Below are 21,840 nucleotides of genomic sequence, written 5' to 3'. Positions count from 1 at the left end.
GACCGGTTTACCTTTTGCTTCATAATCATTCAAATAGTGATTATTTTAAGTTGATTTTGGATACATCATTAACCTGCTGATTTGATTACAATAACAAAGTTGTTTTAAATAGACCTATATTTCAAGGCTCCTAATGTGTACAAAAACGCAAGCAGGCTAGGCTGTTACATTAATTAAACAAATACGTCATGAAGTAATTTTTAATGTCATTTACATGTTTATTATAGCCGGTATGTAATACAATTAATTGTACGACTGCAAAAAATAACATATGTGATTCTCGTATGATACCTGAAATAATTCATGTATCCGCAAATTTATTAAATTTGCTAAAAGATTCTGTAGGGCAAGACAGTCAACTTAACAGCCATCGAATGTCACATTCTCTGCTGAGTGGCTGGCAGTCTCTGAAATCTCACTGGCTCCTGCATTGACCAACCAATTTCTCAAGTTCTTCTCAATCACAGAGGTTTGTTGATAGTATCCTAATGGCCAATGGTCTACACGTGCGATTATTTTGAATTGACATACAAGCGAATAATTCAATGGAAAATTAAATATGTACAGCCAATATTCGCATGTTTCAAGGTAGACTTCAATATGAGTCGCCATGTTTCTTTTGTGTTGTTGTAAAAAGTGCTATTTCCGTGTGAAATATAAATTTCCTCCGTTACGATAACCATGTCCTGATCGTCACCGTGGAATGAAGTCTACGTTTTATGGCTGATTGCTTATGTTTTAAGAGGAAAGCCCACCTACTGATGTAATTTCATTTGATCAATTAATTATGTCGATAAAAGACTACTTTAATTTTACGGTCATCCCTAATCAGATCGCTGGGTTTATAATGATTGCCAATCAAACTGAAAGTAATTTATAATGTTCATCGAATGGTGTACGTACGTTACTGTGCCTTGAAACCGTAAGTCATTCCTGGGTATATAATGGGTTATAATAGTAATAATAAGCACATGTATCCTTACAAATGTAACTTAAAAGTAAAACCATCATACTATCCTAGGCCAGTTATGTCAATATTTGTAAAATTTAAAACAAGTAATTCCATAAAATGATCCCGTGCCACTGCTTTGGATTTGTTTTTGGCTTGACTAGCTTTACAAGTCATTTATTTTTTAAAAGAAACCAAATCATGCAGACCTTTTCATGGATTGTATTAAACATAGGGGGAAATTTGAAGTCCACAACATTGTAGCTTAGATCACGGGGCTAGCAACGATTAATATGGGATAAGAATAAAAATAGTGAGAAAAACTACGTAACTATACATAACAAACTGAGCTATACCTGTTATGCAGTAAATCACCTGCCCAAGTTTCACTACAGTTTTATTCATTAACAAAATTAGGGAAGATTAGTCAAGATCTGGAAAACTATACAATGTAGTCAATTGTTACGTCAGTAGCGGATCACTCGGCGAAAAAACGATCCACACAATTTCTGAGAACAGGGTTACCACAAACATGGTATATTTATAGAATCTACAAAGTATATCCTTTCATGTCATATTAAAATAATGTATGAACATTGACCATATAAAACAAAATTAACAAAACAAAGCCTACCGTTTTTGTGTCTATTAACGGATCGCGCCCCCTGGTGGGCCTCTGATGGTGATGCTCGATTGCTACGTCACACCCAGTCAACTTTTCATTCAGTGAGAGTTTGATACGCTTATTTACAAATATCATGGTTTTATTATTCGGTACTCGTTTGGAGTTTAATGATGTGCTTTGGAGTCATGTTTTGGTCAATGATAATATGGATTTGAGAATTAATGGCCCGATTCAAGGTAGAGTAACAAGTTTGCCATGCTTTTGATATTGTAAACATGCTATTTTTGGTATCAAAATAATCATGTGACATGTTAATATATTGGGGCGAATAAAGGGTGATTTTGTTGTGCAACTACACAATTACCTGTTGTCTTGATCTGGATCACAATGTTTTCTTCTTCTGCTCTTCCAATTTTCGAAATCGCGTGTGCACGTTCAGTTATGTTCATACGCGTGCGTACCACGAAACACTGATCCGCTATAGACACAAAAACACAGTTCGGAAAAAGCTCGCTCATATTTGTAAACAGTTGTTACCTAACAGAACACTGAGTTTTCCACAAACAATACAACGTAATTCATCCATAAAACAATATTTCATTTGGCTAATATGGTGGTTTGAAATAAAAAACTGTTTTTTTCCTGAACCGGCCGTTTTCCAACATGGCGTCCACTAGGTGTGCATCGTATTGACAAAACAATGTTTTCGTGATTTTGCTGTTAATTTACTAATTACACTAAATCTTCAGTTTTTACTTTCAAGAATAAAACTATATTAACAAGTTTGTACATTTAATTTCCGTCTAGCTATGCTCATTTTAATGTTAACAGATTTAGTTTTCCGAGTGATCCGCTATAGACAATGATCCGCTACTGCCGTAACAACTGTAATATTAGAATGCTCTAGCATTTTGCCTGCCGTTCTGAACATTCAATTTTTAAAAGATAATATTTCACCTTTTTGGGGCTATGATTATTAATGCCATTGATAACTGATGATGTTAATGAAAATATCTTTATCTACTAAATAAAACTATGAAAAGTAACTTGTTCTTATTAGATGAGCACCGATATCCCTGATATAGTTTTCTTGTCTGATTCATCCCGATTCCCCTTTAAAAGCTGACAGTGCAAGTGAATAAGCTTTCAGTCTTTTTCGGCTGTCGTACCTAAGGAAGCGGCGACGTTATAGAATGTACTCGCTTGCATTGAATTGGTAACGAGTATGGGTCTCGCTGGGTATAAAAAGCGCATTACACGTCAGACCGGTTATCATTTGTTTAATGTGTACGCAAAGTGACACTACTATACTATATAAATACAACACTTTCACGATAAGATCAGTCTAATAGATTTGAAATAGAACACATCAAAGATATCATTTATCTAAAAAAAGTGGACACAATGGTAAAATACGACCAATTAAATATCTAATGCACAATCCCCCCCCCCCCTAAAAAAAACAACAACCTCAAACAGCCCTGAACGAAACAAACATACGACTAACGCTAATGCCTACCTTTTAGTTATCCAACTTGTAATAACATCCTGTGTGAAAACAGTGTGAAAGCGGTGCATTGAGTCGCAAGACGGTCAGTTGTATAGTGATAACCCGTGTGACAGGTAATGCGCTTTTTATACCCAGCGAAACCCATACTCTTTACCAAGCAAGGGCAAACTAAAATGTCGGCACTGTAGAAAACGATAGTCGGAATAGATGGGAAAGATCTCAAAACCAGAATAATAAATTCAAAACTTTTTTTTATCTTAATTAAAAGCTTTTCAACTTGTACTGTCATCTTTAACAACAATTTTCCATATTTAACTTTAAATATTTGTAAAGTGCCTATTTGAAAGCTTCTGAAATTGCTCTAAATTTCTCATAATGCTAAATACTGACATTGCTTATTAATAAGGACAAATACAGTGTCTGTATTTCATATAATACTTGTACTTATTTATGTTTGGTTTTATTTATTTAGCAAACATTATTGTAGGTTTGTTAGTGTAACAGGAATGGGAAAATGCATGACTAGACCAGGATTAAAACCCTGGACCATCCGAACTTGAGATAGGCGCTCTAACCAATTGAGCTTATTATTAGCTACCTGGGTGCTGAGTGTCAACTCAGCCCAGTTCTGCTACATTCCTCCCTCTGTTTTCTAAGACTTTAACTCCCTAGCATTCGCCCAGTACTTGAAACAGGGTTTGGTCACAGGCACCACTGCCATAGGAAAAGGAAAAGGCATGCCAAGACCGAAATTTGAACCTGGGACCCTCCAAACTCTAGACAGTTGCTCTGAAACAAATCAAGCTACCTGGTCGTAGGTGAATGATGCAGTTCAGTTCTGCAATTTTCAACACTCACTTAAATTTCTACCTCCATTTTCTTTTTCCTTCTAGGTGAGCTACAATGGATGGTAACTCAGGAGACAGTGCTGTGGATAGCCTTGGGGACTCCATGTTTTCAGGATCAGTTCCACTACAGGATGGTAGGTTATAACATTTCATAATCGACATGGATGACTGTTTAAGTTTTCAATTGAGGTGATTTATGGCACATATGCATTAAAGTAAAACACTTGGCTTTCATTTCACATATTGGCGCACAGTTGTATGGGTATACAGTAAGGTTAAATAGTTATTTACTAATGAACATGTTTTAATATTATCGCTATAAAGAAGTTCTACTCTTGTATCCTTGTAAGAAATATTACATCATTATCACATGAACATCAACATTATTGAACAAAAGGGCAATCCAATATCCTCCGAGTAAGTAAACATATTTCACTAAGTCTATATCGATTTGTAATTTAATGGTATCACAATAAGATTGAAGTGAATGATCAAACTAATTATATAATCTCGAAAGGAGGAGATGGAGGAGGAGCGTTAAAATGTCCATGTCTCTGTAATGATCCAGATGATGGATAGGCTAAAGAGAAGGGGGTGGGGGTGGGGGAGGGGAACTAACATCTGGGGTTGACATGGACAGTTGAAATTTCAATATACACAGCGCTTTTTCAAACACTGAGAAATTCACTTTGTATCCTTCACTACTTGATTATAAACTTTTTGGACACTGATATTAAACTGTCCCAAAGTTCACTTTGTGTCGACGTTCACTACTTGATTATGATATTTTTGGATACTGATATTAAAGTGTCCCAAAGTTCACTGTTTGTGTCATACGCTGCTTGATTATGTTATTGTTATTGCTAATATCAAAACTAATTGAGATTTTAAATTTTCTTTCATCCACAGATGGAGAGGAGACATTACAGTCAGTTGAAAATGACGACGAACCCCGAGATAATGAACCCCTAAGAGAACAGGTCAGATAACAAATCTGCATCACAAGCTGTATAGGACCATTAAATAGTATCTTCCGAGACATTGTTCGCATCATTACACTTAATAATAATGTTTTCAGGCATTTGATAAAATATGTTGTACAATGTATGTCTTGTCTTCATCACTTCACAAATTCTGATAATAAGTCTTGTATCATACAGTCCACAGAATTGCTATCATTTTGACAGTTTTATTGACACACAGTATTTTATTTTTATTTTTTTACAGGACAGATTTCTTCCCATCGCAAATGTTGCAAGAATAATGAAGAAATCAATTCCAAAGTCTGGTAAAGTAAGTATCCCAAAATCTGACCAAACACAGTCAGGGGTAGAGAATGTTTAAACTCATTAGTCCAGACTCTTGCTTCTCAAAATGCAAGTAAATAACTAAAGAAACTGCTTGGTGTCAAATTGGATGAAAACATACATGAATTTTCATATTTTGCAAATAACAATCCATTAACTGTTTACTATTATTCAGAATCGTGAAATAAAATAAAATATACTGATATTGATGCTGTCCCAGTTAACTTTTGAAAAATAATATTTGTTCGTTTGAAAGTTTAAAGTAGACACATGTGGTGTTAATAGTATGCAGTATTCTTGTTCATTTTAGATTGCAAAAGATGCCAAAGAATGTGTTCAGGAATGTGTGTCAGAGTTCATCAGTTTCATTACCAGCGAGTATCCTTTGTTTAAATCGAAAATATCTATTATCTCCCTTTATTAGCATATACAGTTTATATTTATGATACTGATAAAAATTAAGTTGTATAATTTAAGTTGCGTTATTGATCAATGATAAAACAGACTTGTTATTTAGACTACTGGTGTGTCATTTTTGATACCATAGCTAAATTAAAAACTAAAATGATATATTTCTAAGCAACTAAATTTGTAAAGTTGAGCCTCAGACTTATCTAAACGTTTAAATGTTTAAATTTCTGTGTGTTTAGAAAAACCATGAACTTTAATAGTTTAAACTCCTTCAGTTTTTGGACAAAGACATAGAATTGAGGAGATTCAAGACAATATAGATATATATAAAGTTCCTGCAAATTCCTTGTATGTTTATTTGTCTTGTAAGTCATCATTCCTTATTGTAACAGTCAACCTTATTGTATATACCAGGGTATATTGCCATTCATACAGTGCACTGAATAAAAAAGGATTTTGGTAGGTTCTTGTAAGGGAAGTGTCATAGTAACGTGTATTGTAAATATTATAGTGGAAACCTTAACATTGTGAAGAGCTAGTGAGAGATGTCACCAAGAAAAGAGGAAGACAATTAACGGAGAAGACATTTTGTTTGCAATGTCAACCTTAGGTTTCGACAGTTATGTTGAACCACTGAAACTATACCTTCAAAAATACAGAGAAGTAAGTCGGTCTTTACACAGTAATATACCATGTTAATTGTCACTGTATTATAATATCTATTTAAACATGAACTTTATGAGAAAACAAGAAATATAAATCAGTAGTCAAAAGAATTTCATCTTCAATATTGAAAATCATTTTTGATATTCATTTTTGATATTCAATCATATTTGGTAAGTCCTTGCCAAGATTTTGGCTATTTCCTGGAGTCTCGAGTAACATCAATCTAGAATGATATTTTAGAATGATTCCAATCAAAACAGATTAACTTCATGGTAGATTGAATACAGTGTTAAGAACGTTTTTGTATTCAGTTTGTTATATTCATCTTGTGTGTACTAAATATACCAGTGTTTACTACATTTTTTATTTGTTTTTTTCATCCTCCAGTCTGCTAAAGGTGACAAGTCAGGACAGCTACCAGAGGAAGGTAGACTAGAAGATCTTTCAGAAGACAGTTTCAGTAAGTAATGTCTTATTAAATAGTGTGTTATTACATCTGTAATCTGTATTGGGATTTTTTCAGTGATTTTTTCCCCCACAAATATTTTCTTGCCATGTTATGCATGCTTCATTTTAAAAGACTGATAGTAAAAACAAAGTGGCCACCAAGTGTGTCGGGTTCCAAAGCCAAGCTCACCAGTATTAGCTATACAAATATGTCAACCATTTTGATTGCATCACTCAAGCTTTAGTGAATGCTTACACATTTTGATCAAACTTATAAGTGTAATCTAAGGGCAGGTATAAGAATACTTTGAATGAGTTTGAATTTCAGGAACCAAATGGTCAAGGTCACCATTTCTATTTTATAGATTAAAAAATTGGCTCTAATTGCATGGCAGCAGGTGCATTCTTATCTACAGACACTTATAGTTTATTTTTGATTAATTTTATATCAAAAGACAATGCAGTGGTTGAAACTCTGCAGTGTTGAAGTAGCATTTAACATGATGGCACTGTAAAGAGTGGAATGTTTACTTTGAGTTGCTACATTTATTGTTAATAACTTAATTATGATGTTATTACTTAACAGATCCCCACACATTACAAAGCAATATCTTGGCAACAGATCAACAGAACGTAATATACACAGCGACATATCCTTCAAACCAGGTAAGCTTTCAAGTCAAGGAATAGTACGTACATATCCTCCAAACCAGGTAAGCTTTCAAGTCAAGGAATAGTACATATCAGGATGATATTTACAAAGTGTGTGTATAAAATATATATCTACATTGATATGAAAGTTTGAAAATACAGCATTTTACAAGTCTTGACACATGATTCATGTCAAACATGAGAATCAACATGAGAATTAATATTGTGTTTATTATTACGATATGTAAAGGATGTTAAAAGTGCTGGTGACTCGAAACACTACTTCTCTGAATATCAGTATTTTTTAAAGTGCCTAGCAAGAATTTTATATCGGACCATGTAAAAAGTTTCAAATTAACAAAAAAACACTATTTGACTGTTGACCTACGGTTCCCACAGCTGTCAAATTGTGATACAATATTGGTTACTTTATTCAACATATGAAATGTCATCTACTTTGCTTTCAGATATCACAACAGATAACTTTCGGATGAAGAGGATACGTTGTTGAGATTTTTAGTGTCCTGTCCCTGTCTTTAAACTGTGGGAAAGTGATTTCGTTTTATCCTGGTGGGATTATTGCAATATTGAATTACAGAGTATGTTACATTGGTGAACTTACTCTTCACTTTCATACTATTATTTTTGTATGATCAGCGACGAACAATACAGAGTTGAGCCCCATAATCCAAAGTTACACCGATTGTTCCACTATCCAACAAGTATATATGGAGACAGAGTTTTAGTTTTTTCTGCTCAAAGTTGTTCCATTTATCCAGTCATTTCATGGGAACGAAGGCAGCTGAGTTAGGGTGTTCAATAAGACTGCTGTACATAAACTTGCAGTGGTGATTCCTGTATTCACCCAGGTTTAGTGGAACAGGCAGTACAATGTGCTTCACTATATACCTGCTATAAGAAACAGATGACCGTGGATTAGCTGCTAGTATATTTGTGCACATTTCAAAACCAGGATCAAAATTGTGATATCATGTTATTCTGTAAATGACAAATGCTTTGTGGAAGGACTATTTCTGTGTTTAGTGGAACTGGGCTGGGTCTATCCCTGGCAACCCGGTAGTGCATCCGTATGGTGTGTGTGTAGTGGAACTGGGCTGGGTTTATCCCTGGCAACCCGGTAGTGCATCTGTATGGTGTGTGTGTAGTGGAACTGGGCTGGGTCTATCCCTGGCAACCCGGTAGCCCTTTTGGTAGTTCATCCGTATGGTGTGTGTGTAGTGGAACTGGACTGGGTCAATCCCTGGCCACCCGGTAGCCCTATTGGTAGTGCATCCGTATGGTGTGTGTGTAGTGGAACTGGACTGGGTCTATCCCTGGCAACCCGGTAGCCCTATTGGTAGTGCATCCGTATGGTGTGTGTGTAGTGGAACTGGACTGGGTCTATCCCTGGCAACCCGGTAGCCCTATTGGTAGTGCATCCGTATGGTGTGTGTGTAGTGGAACTGGACTGGGTCTATCCCTGGCAACCCGGTAGCCCTATTGGTAGTGCATCCGTATGGTGTGTGTGTAGTGGAACTGGACTGGGTCTATCCCTGGCAACCCGGTAGCCCTATTGGTAGTGCATCCGTATGGTGTGTGTGTAGTGGAACTGGACTGGGTCTATCCCTGGCAACCCGGTAGCCCTATTGGTAGTGCATCCGTATGGTGTGTGTGTAGTGGAACTGGACTGGGTCTATCCCTGGCAACCCGGTAGCCCTATTAGTAGTGCATCCGTATGGTGTGTGTGAAAGTCCCGGTTTGGCTCAAAGACCAGCCATTTTCTCTTTCTTGTAACACTGTGCACTAGAATCAAGTGTTATGTTGAATTATGAATGCTTATCCTCACAATTAGATAATACTAGAAAACGTAACGTCATGCTGTCAGTTAATTGTGTTATCTGTATACGTACAACACTGATATGAGTAACGGGGTAGATTTATATCGCTGGCACACGAGTGTCTATTTATGCATAACAGAATCAATGTTGTTATTATTTTATTCGCTGATGAAAGCTGTTATTTTTTAACACAAGTACAACCAAATGTTACTTGTATAGCAGATATTATTTCGATCAAATTTATATTATCTTGCCATTAATGTATTCAAATGGATTGGTTATAATTTATGACAAAGGAGCTATGACATTGTACCATCTATTGTTTGTTCTGTAATATAACTAGTTATATATGGATATCTGTTAACTCTTTGTCTAGTTCTAATATAAAGGAATATCCATCTTCAAAATCCAAGGCTTCTTTGATTCTCTTGATACACATATCTTCTCCACACCCTCACACAGTATATATTAGCTGTTTGATTGGTTTCAGGTATAAAACAAACTTTTCCAGTCACTTGGTTGATACATATTACATGTACCTTCAAAGATTAATTTTAACTGTTATATCATATGTACAAATGTACTTCAAAGAATTGAACTAGTCTTGTATCATCCATAAAATGTTGTGTACAGAGTCTTTGATTTTGTCATGGCATATTCCAAGAGTGTAGGGGAATTCCAAGAGTGTAGGGGAAATAGGAGTGTCTCTGATTTCGGAGATTATGAAAGTCTTGGTCTGCAGTCTCATGGTTGATATACACAGATATAACTGTCCTGTACTGTGGTATCCCATATTGGTTACATCAAAATGACATGTGCATTTATCTTTTTCATGTTTTCATCAATCCAGTTTCATCCTTATCCCATTCAATCATTTTTCCTTTCTGCATTCTGTCTGCTACTTTCTTCGGCTCTGATCTGATATACATGTAGATAGTACAACTCCTGACAGAAATGATCTGACATCTCCATAATGATGATAAGAAATACTTTTAGCTAGCTAATTATGTGCCATTCCTTTATTTATTGATTAAGTAATGGGCAGTCATGATGTGGTGGGAAAATCATTTTCTATATGTACCATATCACAACTGTGTGATTTATTGCCAGCCTCATTCTGTGTGGATGAAGCCTGGTAACAGAAGCATTAGTATTTCTTGGTACACGCATACAGTATTGGAAAAATAATCTTCATATCTCGTGTTTTAATAATAACATTGTAATAACCTATAGATACACTGTTGTTATATATGTACAATAGGTAAACAAAGAATGTGTCATCATTTTCCATGAGGATAGAATATCATGTTTATTAAAAAATTAAGCTTGCACATGATTATGTATGCGCTTAATAGTAACTTAACTCCAGATTATATAAATACTACACGGCAGGCTCATTTAAAGATCGAAGGGTAGATTTATATGAAGCTGCCCATTAACTCATTCACCCCTAAAGACACTTTTGAACTCTTCCATTTCAAAGGTTGGAATAGTTCATTATGAAATTTCAAGGGTGAGTTAATGCTTAAAACTTGTATATTGTTATATCTTCAATAGATTTATGCGGCTGTGACCAAACAGATCTATATTTGGATTAGAACTATCCCATTTATAATTATTATTTCATTAATTAGCTGACAATTCAATTTCACCTTGTGACATGATGAGTACAGCTATGGGTGTGTAATAGCATAGTTGAGAAAGTCCTGCAGTGTAGTAGAATATTGTGGGTTGTTTTCCCCAAGGTCTTGATCAAACATGTGCAAACACTTGAGTTATTTCATTTGAGGGCAGTATTTAATCAATGATTGCATTTATATGTTGTTTAAAAAGATGAAATACCTTAGATTTTCTTTCCTGACGATTACCATTTTTTTCCTGCTGTTATGTATATTGCTTAATTTTAAAAGAGAAAAAAATATTCAAACATCCTAAAAAAGTTGGTGCTTTTACCCAATAAAGGGACATGTTTATACAAATTGTATCTAAATGTTGACTTTCATGTAAAATCATGCAAATAAAATAGCATCACTGTGAATGTATGTTAAATCTCATATTTATAATTTATAGATCTATATGATGAAAGTGTTCTGGAATATGTGTCTGTTTCTTATGAGATTAATTAAACTTGTCCATCAGTTTTGATTTTACTCAAATGAAAACCACAAGACTTGTTTCATCAGTCTTGTGTGAAGAATATTTAAATACTTTATAGCATACACTGGTTCAAATTCAGTAATTACCTACAATTATATACTCTTATAAGATTGTCTCCAAAACTTTGTTAAAAGAAAGAAAAATAGTGTACATTTTCCTTTGGATTGTCCGTGACCTTGACCTGTCGACTACAGAATAAACACCATACATGCATGTAGTCAGAATTCATCCTTGTACTTTTTAACATATCCAGCCATTGAAAAATAAATGCTTAGACAAGCAGGACTAACCTAACCTTTGACCCCCACGTCTGACCTTGATATTGTTGATGGGTGACGTCTATATTCCACTTTGTAGGAGGCACGGAAGTCTAGTGGTAGAATGCCGGGCTCTTGACCAAAGGGTTGTGGGTTAGAGTCACGCTACTGCACTGTGTTGTATCTTTGAGCAAGATACCTTACTCCCCTTGATCCAGTCTAGTCTACTCAGCTGTAAATGAGTATGTGGTTGGGCAGTGCTAGAACTGTTGAATTGTAAGCTGTGAGCACCAAATGGTAGCACCGGCTGTATGCTCCCCAGGGAGTTGAGAAAGGTATTGGCTGGTTGCAAAGGCCCTATAACCACGGATAATAATTTGTGAACCGCTTTGAGACGACCTATGAACTATTCATAGGTCGTGATAAAGCGGTATATAAGAACCTCGAATTATTATCAAATTATAAATGTAGTTATTGGCTTTGTGGTTGCTGCAACAAGCACCAGATGGAATGACTTACTCGCGGACACCTTAGCAGTACTTACATGGATGATCCCAAGTACACAGGCAAATTATAATTAAGTCGTGAAGGTTGGTAAAAGTTGAGCATTTCAAAGCTTATTGCTCCGACAAAATATATTTTCAAAACGCCTGTCAGTGACCTTGGAGAAGGGAAGCAGAGAGTGGCGTGCCACAGGCTCTAGTCACAATACATCCATATATAAAGTTTTATAATTACATTTCCCTGTGGAAAGTTAATGTCAATATAAATATTGGAAACACATGACCTTAGGCATTTGTGGTATGGAAATTATTTAGTCCTTGCCCTGTATTCATGAAACCATTCTCGTGCTCAAACTTGGAATCTGTGCTCAAGTCACATTTTCTGTTACAGTGATAAATTAATGAAAAATCACATTTTGTCAATGATTTGGATGAATTTTGCAAAGATTAACTGCAACATACATTTTAAATTATTACAATTGACTTTTTGACCGTGTCACGTGACTAAAACGTCATGCTTGAGCATGAGAACGGTTTCCTGAATACGGGCCCAGGTGAAGGTGGCACTACTATCATAACAGGCAGACAAATAAGATACAGGTATGTCAAAAGAGTACAATAAATAGAAAAAGTCGAAGGAATCTTTATATACATGTATCCGTTATGGACCGGGAGACGAAGACGGTGTGGAAATACCTTTTATCTTTAGTGTTCCAAGGGTCTTTAATTTTAATTAGTATGAACACGGAATAAGTGAAGTCCCCAGGGGTTGACAGGACTCTGAGGCAATTATTGTAGCATAAGTGGATCAAAACTGTTTCTATGTCATGAACAGGATTTTCAGTCCCCATTGGCTAGGCCAGATTTTTGAGTCAATTCGTGGAAGCATGGATGTATTCGTCTCTTCATCCCAAACAAATATATACGTAAGTGGGGATCTCTGCCATCCCTAGATATGATTGAGGACTAGGTCCATTGTGGCGAGGTAGGACTCCTGGGCCAATCCTGGAAGCACAGTATGTGGTGATATAGTGAGGATCTCGATTGGTTTTGAGAAATACAGTTTTAAAAACCAAAATTCATGTTTTGTCGCCAACCTCATCGGGGGATTTGAACAAACTTCATGATGTTGTGATCCCGTGGCCAATAGATACTCTTCGAGGTAATTTGGTTAAAATCCCTTTACAGGTACTGAAGGAGTCGGATCTTAAAGGACTACCAATATTTCCCCTATTGAGATCCCGTCCTTCGCCCCTCTGACTCACTGGCTAGCATGATTTCCTCTGTTGGCTCGGTCTTGCGTACTCATGATGTTTCAATCTAGGATTGGTGTTATACAATATAGGAGTCATCCAGAAAGTGTTAATCGGATAGGACTGCTTCATTGTGTATCGAATCCTAAGGATTCATTCCCAGTAGGTCAGAGGTAATTTATCGGACATGAAGACATGTACAAATTGGAAATAATTAAATTATTGTTCCACTAAGCCCGGTGAGCGATTAATTGGTATAGATTCATCCCGTAAGTCAATATATTTAAAACGTAACTAAATACAATATCTTTTCAATATTTAATTATGAAAATATTACAATTATGAATACAATACAAATTAACTCGTATGTTTTGAGTATCGGTATATTGATCCAGTAGTTTTTTGTTTAAACATTTTCCAAGAACAAGATATTTTGGCAGTTAAAGTTGCATACATTCTTCTGGTAATTTGTGATCAAAGTTAGTTGCTTTCCAGCTAGCACGGATCAGCTAGTTCAACGTTTATAAATGAAGTGTTTGTTGTTATACACATGTACATATTCAAATCACAGGCTACCTTACACACAAATTATTAATAACAGATCTACATCACAAACAGTAATACCTAGATCATTGGTGTCGAAACATGTATACATGTGATATTATTTGTGGCGGGGTTATCTCCCCTAGTTGTCTTAAACTATCCTCAGCTGTTTTTAAAGCAGTTCATTTGTTGGATACCTGCTAATGTGTGTCAGTTAATTAAAATAGTCCAAATTACACTTCAAAAAATCTAACGCTTTAGGAAAGGAGATTCATTTAGATAACATACATCCTTAATTACGCTAGAAGCACATAACCTTACCATTCACTGGATTAAAATAGTGTCGATATAAAAGTAGAAACGAAATGTGGCGGTCGATGTAATGTGTTAAAGTCTGTTTTAAAGCCTCCTTTAACCAAGGTTAGAGAAAGCATCAGGCGTCAAATCGGCGTTATTTGAGTGTCGCTCTGACACAACGTCGGCGATTTCTGCTTTCCCAAGTTCCTTCAGTGCTCTGTCCAATTCTTTCACCTTTTCCCGCTCCTTTACTCCAGCGCGCATGTTCTTCCAGTGTATCAGACATTTGCGCGTTGTTTCTGATCGCAGTGATTCGTTAGCGTCTACGAGTCCACATTCAGACGCACCGTTGGCGATATTGACAATGTCTGTGTTTGGGACGTTAAGGTACATGGTCAACACAAGTCCATTTAGGTCTTCCTGGCCGATCTCCTTGGCCAGAATGGCGAGGCTGCTGTCCTTCAGCACTGCAGACTCCTTCGTCTTCGTTGCTGTCGCCACTGAAAACGGCAAATATAACACATGAATTAGATTTAGTATGTAAACTCGTGATAAACTCAAGAGGATCCCACCAAGAAAACAGGGTTCAGACACAAAAGATCCTGACATTCTTTGATATAAAAGAAACACGCGAGTGTTGTAGGACTAGTAAATACCCAGTGTTTTTCGGACTAGTAGATACCTAGTGTTGTAGGACTAGTAGATACCCAGTGTTGTAGGACTAGTAAATACCCAGTGTTTTTCGAACTAGTAGATACCCAGTGTTGTAGGACTAGTAAATACCCAGTGTTGTAGGACTAGTAAATACCCAGTGTTTTTCGGACTAGTTGATACCCAGTGTTGTAGGACTAGTAAATACCCAGTGTTGTAGGACTTGTAAATACCTAGTGTTGTAGGACTAGTAGATACCTAGTGTTGTAGGACTAGTAGATACCCAGTGTTGAAGGACTAGTAAATACCCAGTGTTGTAGAACTAGTAGATACCCAGTGTTGTAGAACTAGTAAATACCCAGTGTTTTTCGGACTAGTAAATACCCAGTGTTTTTCGGACTAGTAGATACCCAGTGTTTTTCGGACTAGTAAATACCCAGTGTTGTAGGACTAGTAAATACCCAGTGTTGTGGGACTAGTAAATACCCACTGTTGTGGGACTAGTAAATGCCCAGTGTTGTGGGACAAGTAAATACCCAGTGTTGTTCGGCCTAGTAGATACCTAGTGTTGTAGGACTAGGAAATACCCAGTGTTGTACGACTAGTAAATACCCAGCGTTGTGGGACTAGTAAAAAACCAGTGTTGTAGGACTAATAGATACCCAGTGTTGTAGAACTAGTAAATGCCCAGTGTTGTGGGACAACTAAATACCCAGTGTTGTAGAACTAGTAGATACACAGTGTTGTAGAACTAGTAAATGCCCAGTGTTGTGGGACAAGTAAATACCCAGTGTTGTGGGACTAGTAAATACCCAGTGTTGTGGGACAAGTAAATACCCAGTGTTGTGGGACTAGTAAATACCCAGTGTTGTAGAACTAGTAAATACCCAGTGTTTTTCGGACTAGTAAATACCAAGTGTTTTTCGGACTAGTAGATACCCAGTGTTGTAGGACTAGTAAATACCCAGTGTTGTAGGACTAATAGATACCCAGTGTTGTAGGACTGGTAAATACCCAGTGTTGTGGGACTAGTAAATACCCAGTGTTGTAGGACTAATAGATACCCAGTGTTGTAGGACTAGTAAATACCCAGTGTTATAGGACTAGTAGATACCCAGTGTTGTAGGACTGGTAAATACCCAGTGTTGTGGGACTAGTAAATACACAGTATTGTGGGACTAGTAGATACCCAGTGTTGTAGGACTAGTAGATACCCAGTGTTGTAGGACTAGTAGATACCCAGTGTTGTAGGACTAGTAAATACCCAGTGTTGCAGGACTAATAGATACCCAGTGTTGTAGGACTAGTAGATAGTCAGTGTTGTAGGACTAGTAGATACCCAGTGTTGTAGGACTAGTAGATACCCAGTGTTGTAGGACTTGTAAATACCCAGTGTTGTTCGGACTAGGAGATACCTAGTGTTGTCGGACTAGTAGATACCCAGTGTTGTAGGGCTAGTAAATACCCAGTGTTGTATGACTAGTAGATACCCAGTGTTGTGGGAATAGTAAATACCCAGTGTTGTATGACTAGTAGATACCCAGTGTTGTTGGACTAGTAAATACCCAGTGTTGTAGGGCTAGTAGATACCCAGTGTTGTGGGACTAGTAAATACCCAGTGTTTAAGGACTAGTAAATACCCAGTGTTGTAGGACTAGTAGATACCCAGTGTTGTTAGACTAGTAAATACCCAGTTTTGTGGGACTAGTAAATTCCCAGTGTTGTAGGACTAGTAAATACCCAGTGTTGTGGGACTAGTAAATACCCAGTGTTGTAGGACTAGTAAATACCCAGTGTTGTAGGACTAGTAGATGCCCAGGGTTGTAGGACTAGTAAATACCCAGTGTTGTGGGACTAGTAAATACCTAGTGTTGTACGACTAGTAGATACCCAGTGTTGTAGGACTAGTAGATACCCAGGGTTGTAGGACTAGTAAATACCCAGTGTTGTAGGACTAGTAGATACCCAGTGTTGTGGGACTAGTAAATACCCAGTGTTGTAGGACTAGTAGATGCCCAGGGTTGTAGGTCTAGTAAATACCCAGTGTTGTGGGACTAGTAAATACCTAGTGTTGTACGACTAGTAGATACCCAGTGTTGTAGGACTAGTAAATACCCAGTGTTGTAAAATGGTACCTATTGTTAAATCTATAGCAATATGTATTACGCGAGAGTTCGGTTTGATAGGTGTATTCTAGAACTAAATACCAACTGTGACGGGGTTGGGTTTGTTCTATAACTACCAGACACCCATTCACGTTGGGGTGGGTTTTTAAAAGGTTTACAAATAATCTAGAAATGTACTATTATTTTAAGGTGAATAAATCAACTATCGGATTACCTTACTCCGAATAAATTTACAACTTGTCATGGCTGTACAAATCACCGCCGGGGCTTTTGTAATGAAATAAATATGAATAATACTGCGGTTTAAACACACCAGGACAGAATAGCAGATCCATTTGACACTAAAGCAAACAAACAGAACCCGAGGAGAAGTTAAAACAAAGGGTTGCCATCAATAGTTAAATCTATAGCCTCTCATTAGATATTTCCGTTCAAGTTCAGTATTGTTAAATTTCAACTTCACTCTGAACCAGCATCTTCCGAAAAATAAATTTGATAGCATCTGGCACGAAACACATGTGAGCTTATTGGATGGTGCGGCGCCTTTCGTCCGACCGTCCCTCCGTCCTCTCCAACATTATACATTAAAAACTTCTTCTATTAACCATGAGGCCTAATGTAAAGACATTCGGCCACGAGCACGCTTGGATGAGTGTACTTTACCCAATGTCAAGGTTACAAAAGAGCAAATGAATCCGTTAGTATTCGTTTGTTTTATATCAACTTTATTGAAATGCTTTGACCTTGACCTACTTTGAACGTTCAACATACGTGGCGAACGATAAAGGCCCATAGGGCCTCTTTTAACTTTATAAAGAGCAAATGAATCCGTTAGTATTCGTTTGTTTTATATCAACTTTATTGAAATGCTTTGACCTTGACCTACTTTAAACGTTCATGCAGATTCATTTGCCCACAGCATAACATACGTGGTGAACGATTAAGGCCCATAGGGCCTCTTTTAACTTTATAAGCCGAAGTTACGTGTTTACGATTGAAAGTCAACGACAACGACTTACTTTTCTTTTTCTTTGGATCTCGGGGGCCCGGCATATTTTTTATATTTTAAAGAATATTGTCCGTGGGTACCTTTGGAGTGTACAATCCAACAACGAGAAATGGACGAGAAATAGACGATATGGGCTAATATATATTCACGTCACAAAAATAATTCATTAAAATCCAACCTATTCGTCATACACTTATCGACTATGGAGAGAATGACTTCCACAAAGATTCTCTGGTCAGAATACCGTGAATGGAGATTTTGTCCACTCAGATCAAAATTCACACAATAAATCACTTATTTAGATCCAGAAAACACGTTCACTTTACAAAAAGAATCCGTTGTCTTCAAAATAGTTACGTAAATCCGTCGTGGAAGTGGCTTAAGACATATACGTGGTCCTCAGTGAGCAGACAACTGTTGATGGAGCGCCTATCAATACTAACAAGAGGCGCCTTGGCGACAGCGAGACAGACCTGCTCTGTCAAGGGGTGTACAGCCGCTCTGTGTTTGTAATCGACGTGGTGATTGGTCTCGTGTCAATACTCGTCTTCAGTATTAATTAAAATGTACATATTTTTACGTAAATAACATAGGAAACCAGTTTATCAGACATTTATTGATTTTATACAATCGTATCGGCGAGCTTTGAGTGAAACAGTAAATGTACGGGACATTCTGTGACACTGTAATAATCTATGTAATCTCCATCATCGCGGCCAGCGATGTTGTAGGAGGCATACAATCCATTAACTGTTGTGGACAAACGGGCCTGGTGGATTTAAAGATTACTACATGTGAATTCACGAAAAGCTTCAAAGACATGAGTTTTGAAATCGACTAATTGCATTATTTAGTTAGAAAGCTCATAATCCATAACTTCTATAGGTTGAAGCGAAACCAATATCCCGAAGTTGATTTATTGATCTTTAAAAGCATGAACAATAACTAACATAAAATCAATATTTATAGTTGAAATGAGAGATTTAATTAATTTGTTCACATTCCATATAACTCAGTAAACGTAATCTGGTTTTAAGTATTAGAAATAGAGTCGTACACGGGGTATTAGAAATAGAGTCGTACACGGGGTATGCCAAAACCATCTGTTTCGCCAGGCTGTACCTGATGATTCCATTGACATATACCGTGGGTATAAGTGGACGTTTCAGACCCCAGTTTTGCTGATTTAATAATTTCGACTTAATCGTTCTTCATCAAGAGCAACTTTTCTTCCACAATACCAAATACCCTTGGGAAGAAGGTTCATTGTTCTATAACACGAGCTCATCATTTTAACACGAAGAAAATATTCCTTGAAGGAAAACAAAGTCAGCAACAGAACGCCAAAACGGGAGGGAAGACAACACAAGATAGGGAGTTCAATATGAAACCAAACTTTTGAGGAAAAAAACCAAGAGAATACCAAATTGTCAACACAGTTGTATTTGGAATCAAAATCGATTAAATCATGGCAAAATATTTACATGGAGATCACTGAAAAAGTACAAATAGAATAAGACCTTGCGTTCCAGAAGGACAAGCGTCTTCTGATTCGTCGATGACACCAAATACGATGTCCCGTGTAGAGACTTGTATACACAGGGGCGCGCTACATGCTATAACATAAATGGGCGTCACAGTAATAATAAAGTAGTATATATGCTGTGACTCCGGTTTATATTTGACATGTGTCCCTGTGCATATATGGGTTGGTTTCGTCAATGTACGTATATATCCTCGGCATTGCAAGGAATACGAAAGGGGAAATGGCAAAATGTAGGTTTACTGTTCAAGTTTGACGATTCCACGGCATTTTAAAAAGGATAGGGCGGAGATAGGCCTTTGTAGCCACTAATGATAGTACATGTACCATCCAACACATTGAGTCTTCATACTTTGAACCGTTGTTCAAATATTGCTTTCTATATATTTGTTAAGAGGTCTCGAAACAGTTTCTTAGTACTATCTAATCTGTATGTACAAACTTAAAGTCAGATTGATTTGTGATGCAAGAAGTTGACAATGGAGTGTTGGCATCCCACAGTGTGATGTTCCTACAAAGCAATCGAATACCGATATTCTGCTCTAGTTCTCCCAGTGTATTAATACATTTGAAGCAGGCCAATTGAATAATTTCATATTTTAAATCCTATGGCTGAGTTGATTGGTACCCTAGGCAAAAACATACGTAGCGGTGTGCCGAAATATTGCACAATTAAAAAAAAACGAGTTTACATTGATCCTTTTACTTTCGCCCGACTGTGCTGTCGAAACTTCTCTTTATGTGTGATTGATGGACAAATAAACCATTCCGAGATCGGTAAACACCGGCGGACAGACAGCCGTGTGTTCGTGGTACAGGAAATTACGTCAAATGTGTATTGAGCCATACAACATAAACACCAACACTCATGTCACCCTGATCGGGGAGATTTAATATAAGAAACAGATTAAACAAACCCTTCTCAAATCAAATTTGTAGCTGGGAAAATCTTGGAGTGTTCACATTCCAAGACACTCTGTTGGGAGTGTTAGCACTACAGTGTAAGCATATATCGATTTCACGAGATCCCGGGCCATTACGGGTTAGATGTTCCGGGCAGATAGCGGCCACGGTACAATCAAGTCATTGTTTACTCATGAATTTTACATTAAAGGTAAAAATGGATTATTGTTTGTAAGAGTTAATAGTACAATGGTGTTATTCAGACCCACCTTCCTCTGTCATGGTCCTCCTCGCTGAAGAATTACGAAGAAAAAAAATCCGAGTACACGGCTAGCACTCTTCAGTAGAGAATATATAGGTATATTTATAGGTTATTGAGTCGGAGCGTTTTGACAACAAACAGCATAGCAACAGCGCCGTTGAGCCCTAAACTCCTATCAGGTTTTGTATATAGGATTTACGTCCCCTGTTACAGACGCGTGTATACATACAGATACAGGTAAACGTACATGTATAAGTGGTCACAGGTAAGCGTACAGGTATATAGTCAATACAGGTAAGCTATACATCGTATTGTTCGGTGAATCAATTAAAGCCCAACTACTGCAGGTTGTTATTCTCCTTATTTCCTCCAACTTTGAAAAAATACATAATATATGAAAAATAAATATAATGACATATTTTAGCTACTTCACAATACGAACATATTTAAATTTATATTTATTTCAGTTAAACTTTTACTGCAATTCGCATCCAAACAAGATTACATGATATGGATATAACTGCAAATAAGCCGAATACAAACATATTGTACCTATATATAAGCATAATTTTGATACTAAGCACATGCTTTGTAAATCCATTGTCCTCAGTTCAAAAGACTTTTTAATGAAGAGACCCAAACATTGCAAAGATATTGGCTCATTAGATGATATCCTTTGTAAATTGTGCATGTCAGTTAATGATGTAATTGTCATATTTATTTCAAAAATAATTTCCTAGTGTCGGAGTAGTACATACAACAAAAACGAAATGTACTTCGTATTCTAGTGTGTTGTTACAGTTCTTACAAGACGGGGTTGTCGAGTATTCTTTAGCTCTGCCCGTTTGGATCTTTCGGGTATGATTACTTATTCTCAGTTTTGTTATCGGTTTGTCTTTGTTGAAAATTTAGTCTGGTGAGGCTGATTTCATACTTAGTCTGTTAAACAACATATATATTTGTACAACACAATATCATTTATATAAATTTAAAACATAAGAGGCCCTAATATCAAACCTTGAGGAAGACCAGCCTTGCTATCTGCCAAGTATGATTCCACCCTGTTAATTATACCTATTTTGTT

At 36.8% G+C, this 21,840-nt stretch overlaps 2 protein-coding genes across 3 annotated transcripts; one reads left to right on the top strand and one right to left on the bottom strand.

The window, feature by feature from the left end:
- Window positions 1-223: 223 nt before the first annotated feature.
- LOC110459536 (nuclear transcription factor Y subunit beta-like) lies at window positions 224-11,290 on the top strand. Its single transcript, XM_021511850.1, has 9 exons — window positions 224-469; window positions 3,978-4,066; window positions 4,842-4,912; window positions 5,160-5,225; window positions 5,550-5,617; window positions 6,184-6,313; window positions 6,704-6,776; window positions 7,350-7,429; window positions 7,882-11,290. The coding sequence occupies exons 2-9, from the start codon at window positions 3,988-3,990 to the stop codon at window positions 7,906-7,908; spliced, it is 594 nt and encodes a 197-aa protein (XP_021367525.1). The 5' UTR covers window positions 224-469; window positions 3,978-3,987; the 3' UTR covers window positions 7,909-11,290.
- A 2,436-nt stretch (window positions 11,291-13,726) lies between these two features.
- Window positions 13,727-20,931, bottom strand: LOC110459553. Of its 2 annotated transcripts, none has more exons than XM_021511880.1 (2): window positions 20,764-20,931; window positions 13,727-14,762 (listed from the first exon to the last, which is right to left on the bottom strand). In XM_021511880.1, exons 1-2 carry the CDS (start codon window positions 20,774-20,776, stop codon window positions 14,377-14,379), a joined length of 399 nt encoding a protein of 132 aa, XP_021367555.1. In that variant the 5' UTR covers window positions 20,777-20,931; the 3' UTR covers window positions 13,727-14,376. The 2 variants fall into 2 exon arrangements, with proteins under 2 accessions (XP_021367555.1, XP_021367554.1); XM_021511879.1 differs by lacking the exon at window positions 20,764-20,931 and adding an exon at window positions 18,059-18,502.
- Between the last annotated feature and the right edge of the window lie 909 nt (window positions 20,932-21,840).

This window comes from Mizuhopecten yessoensis, unplaced genomic scaffold, assembly GCF_002113885.1.
Source record: "Mizuhopecten yessoensis strain PY_sf001 unplaced genomic scaffold, ASM211388v2 scaffold10107, whole genome shotgun sequence".
In the NCBI taxonomy this organism is placed as follows: domain Eukaryota; kingdom Metazoa; phylum Mollusca; class Bivalvia; order Pectinida; family Pectinidae; genus Mizuhopecten; species Mizuhopecten yessoensis.
Note: the sequence above shows the minus strand (reverse complement) of the source record. Positions and strands in the feature narration are given on the sequence as shown.

Coding starts and splice junctions, on each gene's coding strand:
- LOC110459536 (XM_021511850.1), top strand. CDS start 3,988: ATGGATGGTAACTCAGGAGACAGTGCTGTGGATAGCCTTGGGGACTCC. Junction 4,913..5,159: donor ATGAACCCCTAAGAGAACAG/GTCAGATAACAA, acceptor ATTTTTTTACAG/GACAGATTTCTTCCCATCGC. Junction 5,226..5,549: donor CAATTCCAAAGTCTGGTAAA/GTAAGTATCCCA, acceptor TGTTCATTTTAG/ATTGCAAAAGATGCCAAAGA.
- LOC110459553 (XM_021511879.1), bottom strand. CDS start 18,092: ATGCCGGGCCCCCGAGATCCAAAGAAAAAGAAAA. Junction 14,763..18,058: donor AGATCCAAAGAAAAAGAAAA/GTAAGTCGTTGT, acceptor TGCCGTTTTCAG/TGGCGACAGCAACGAAGACG.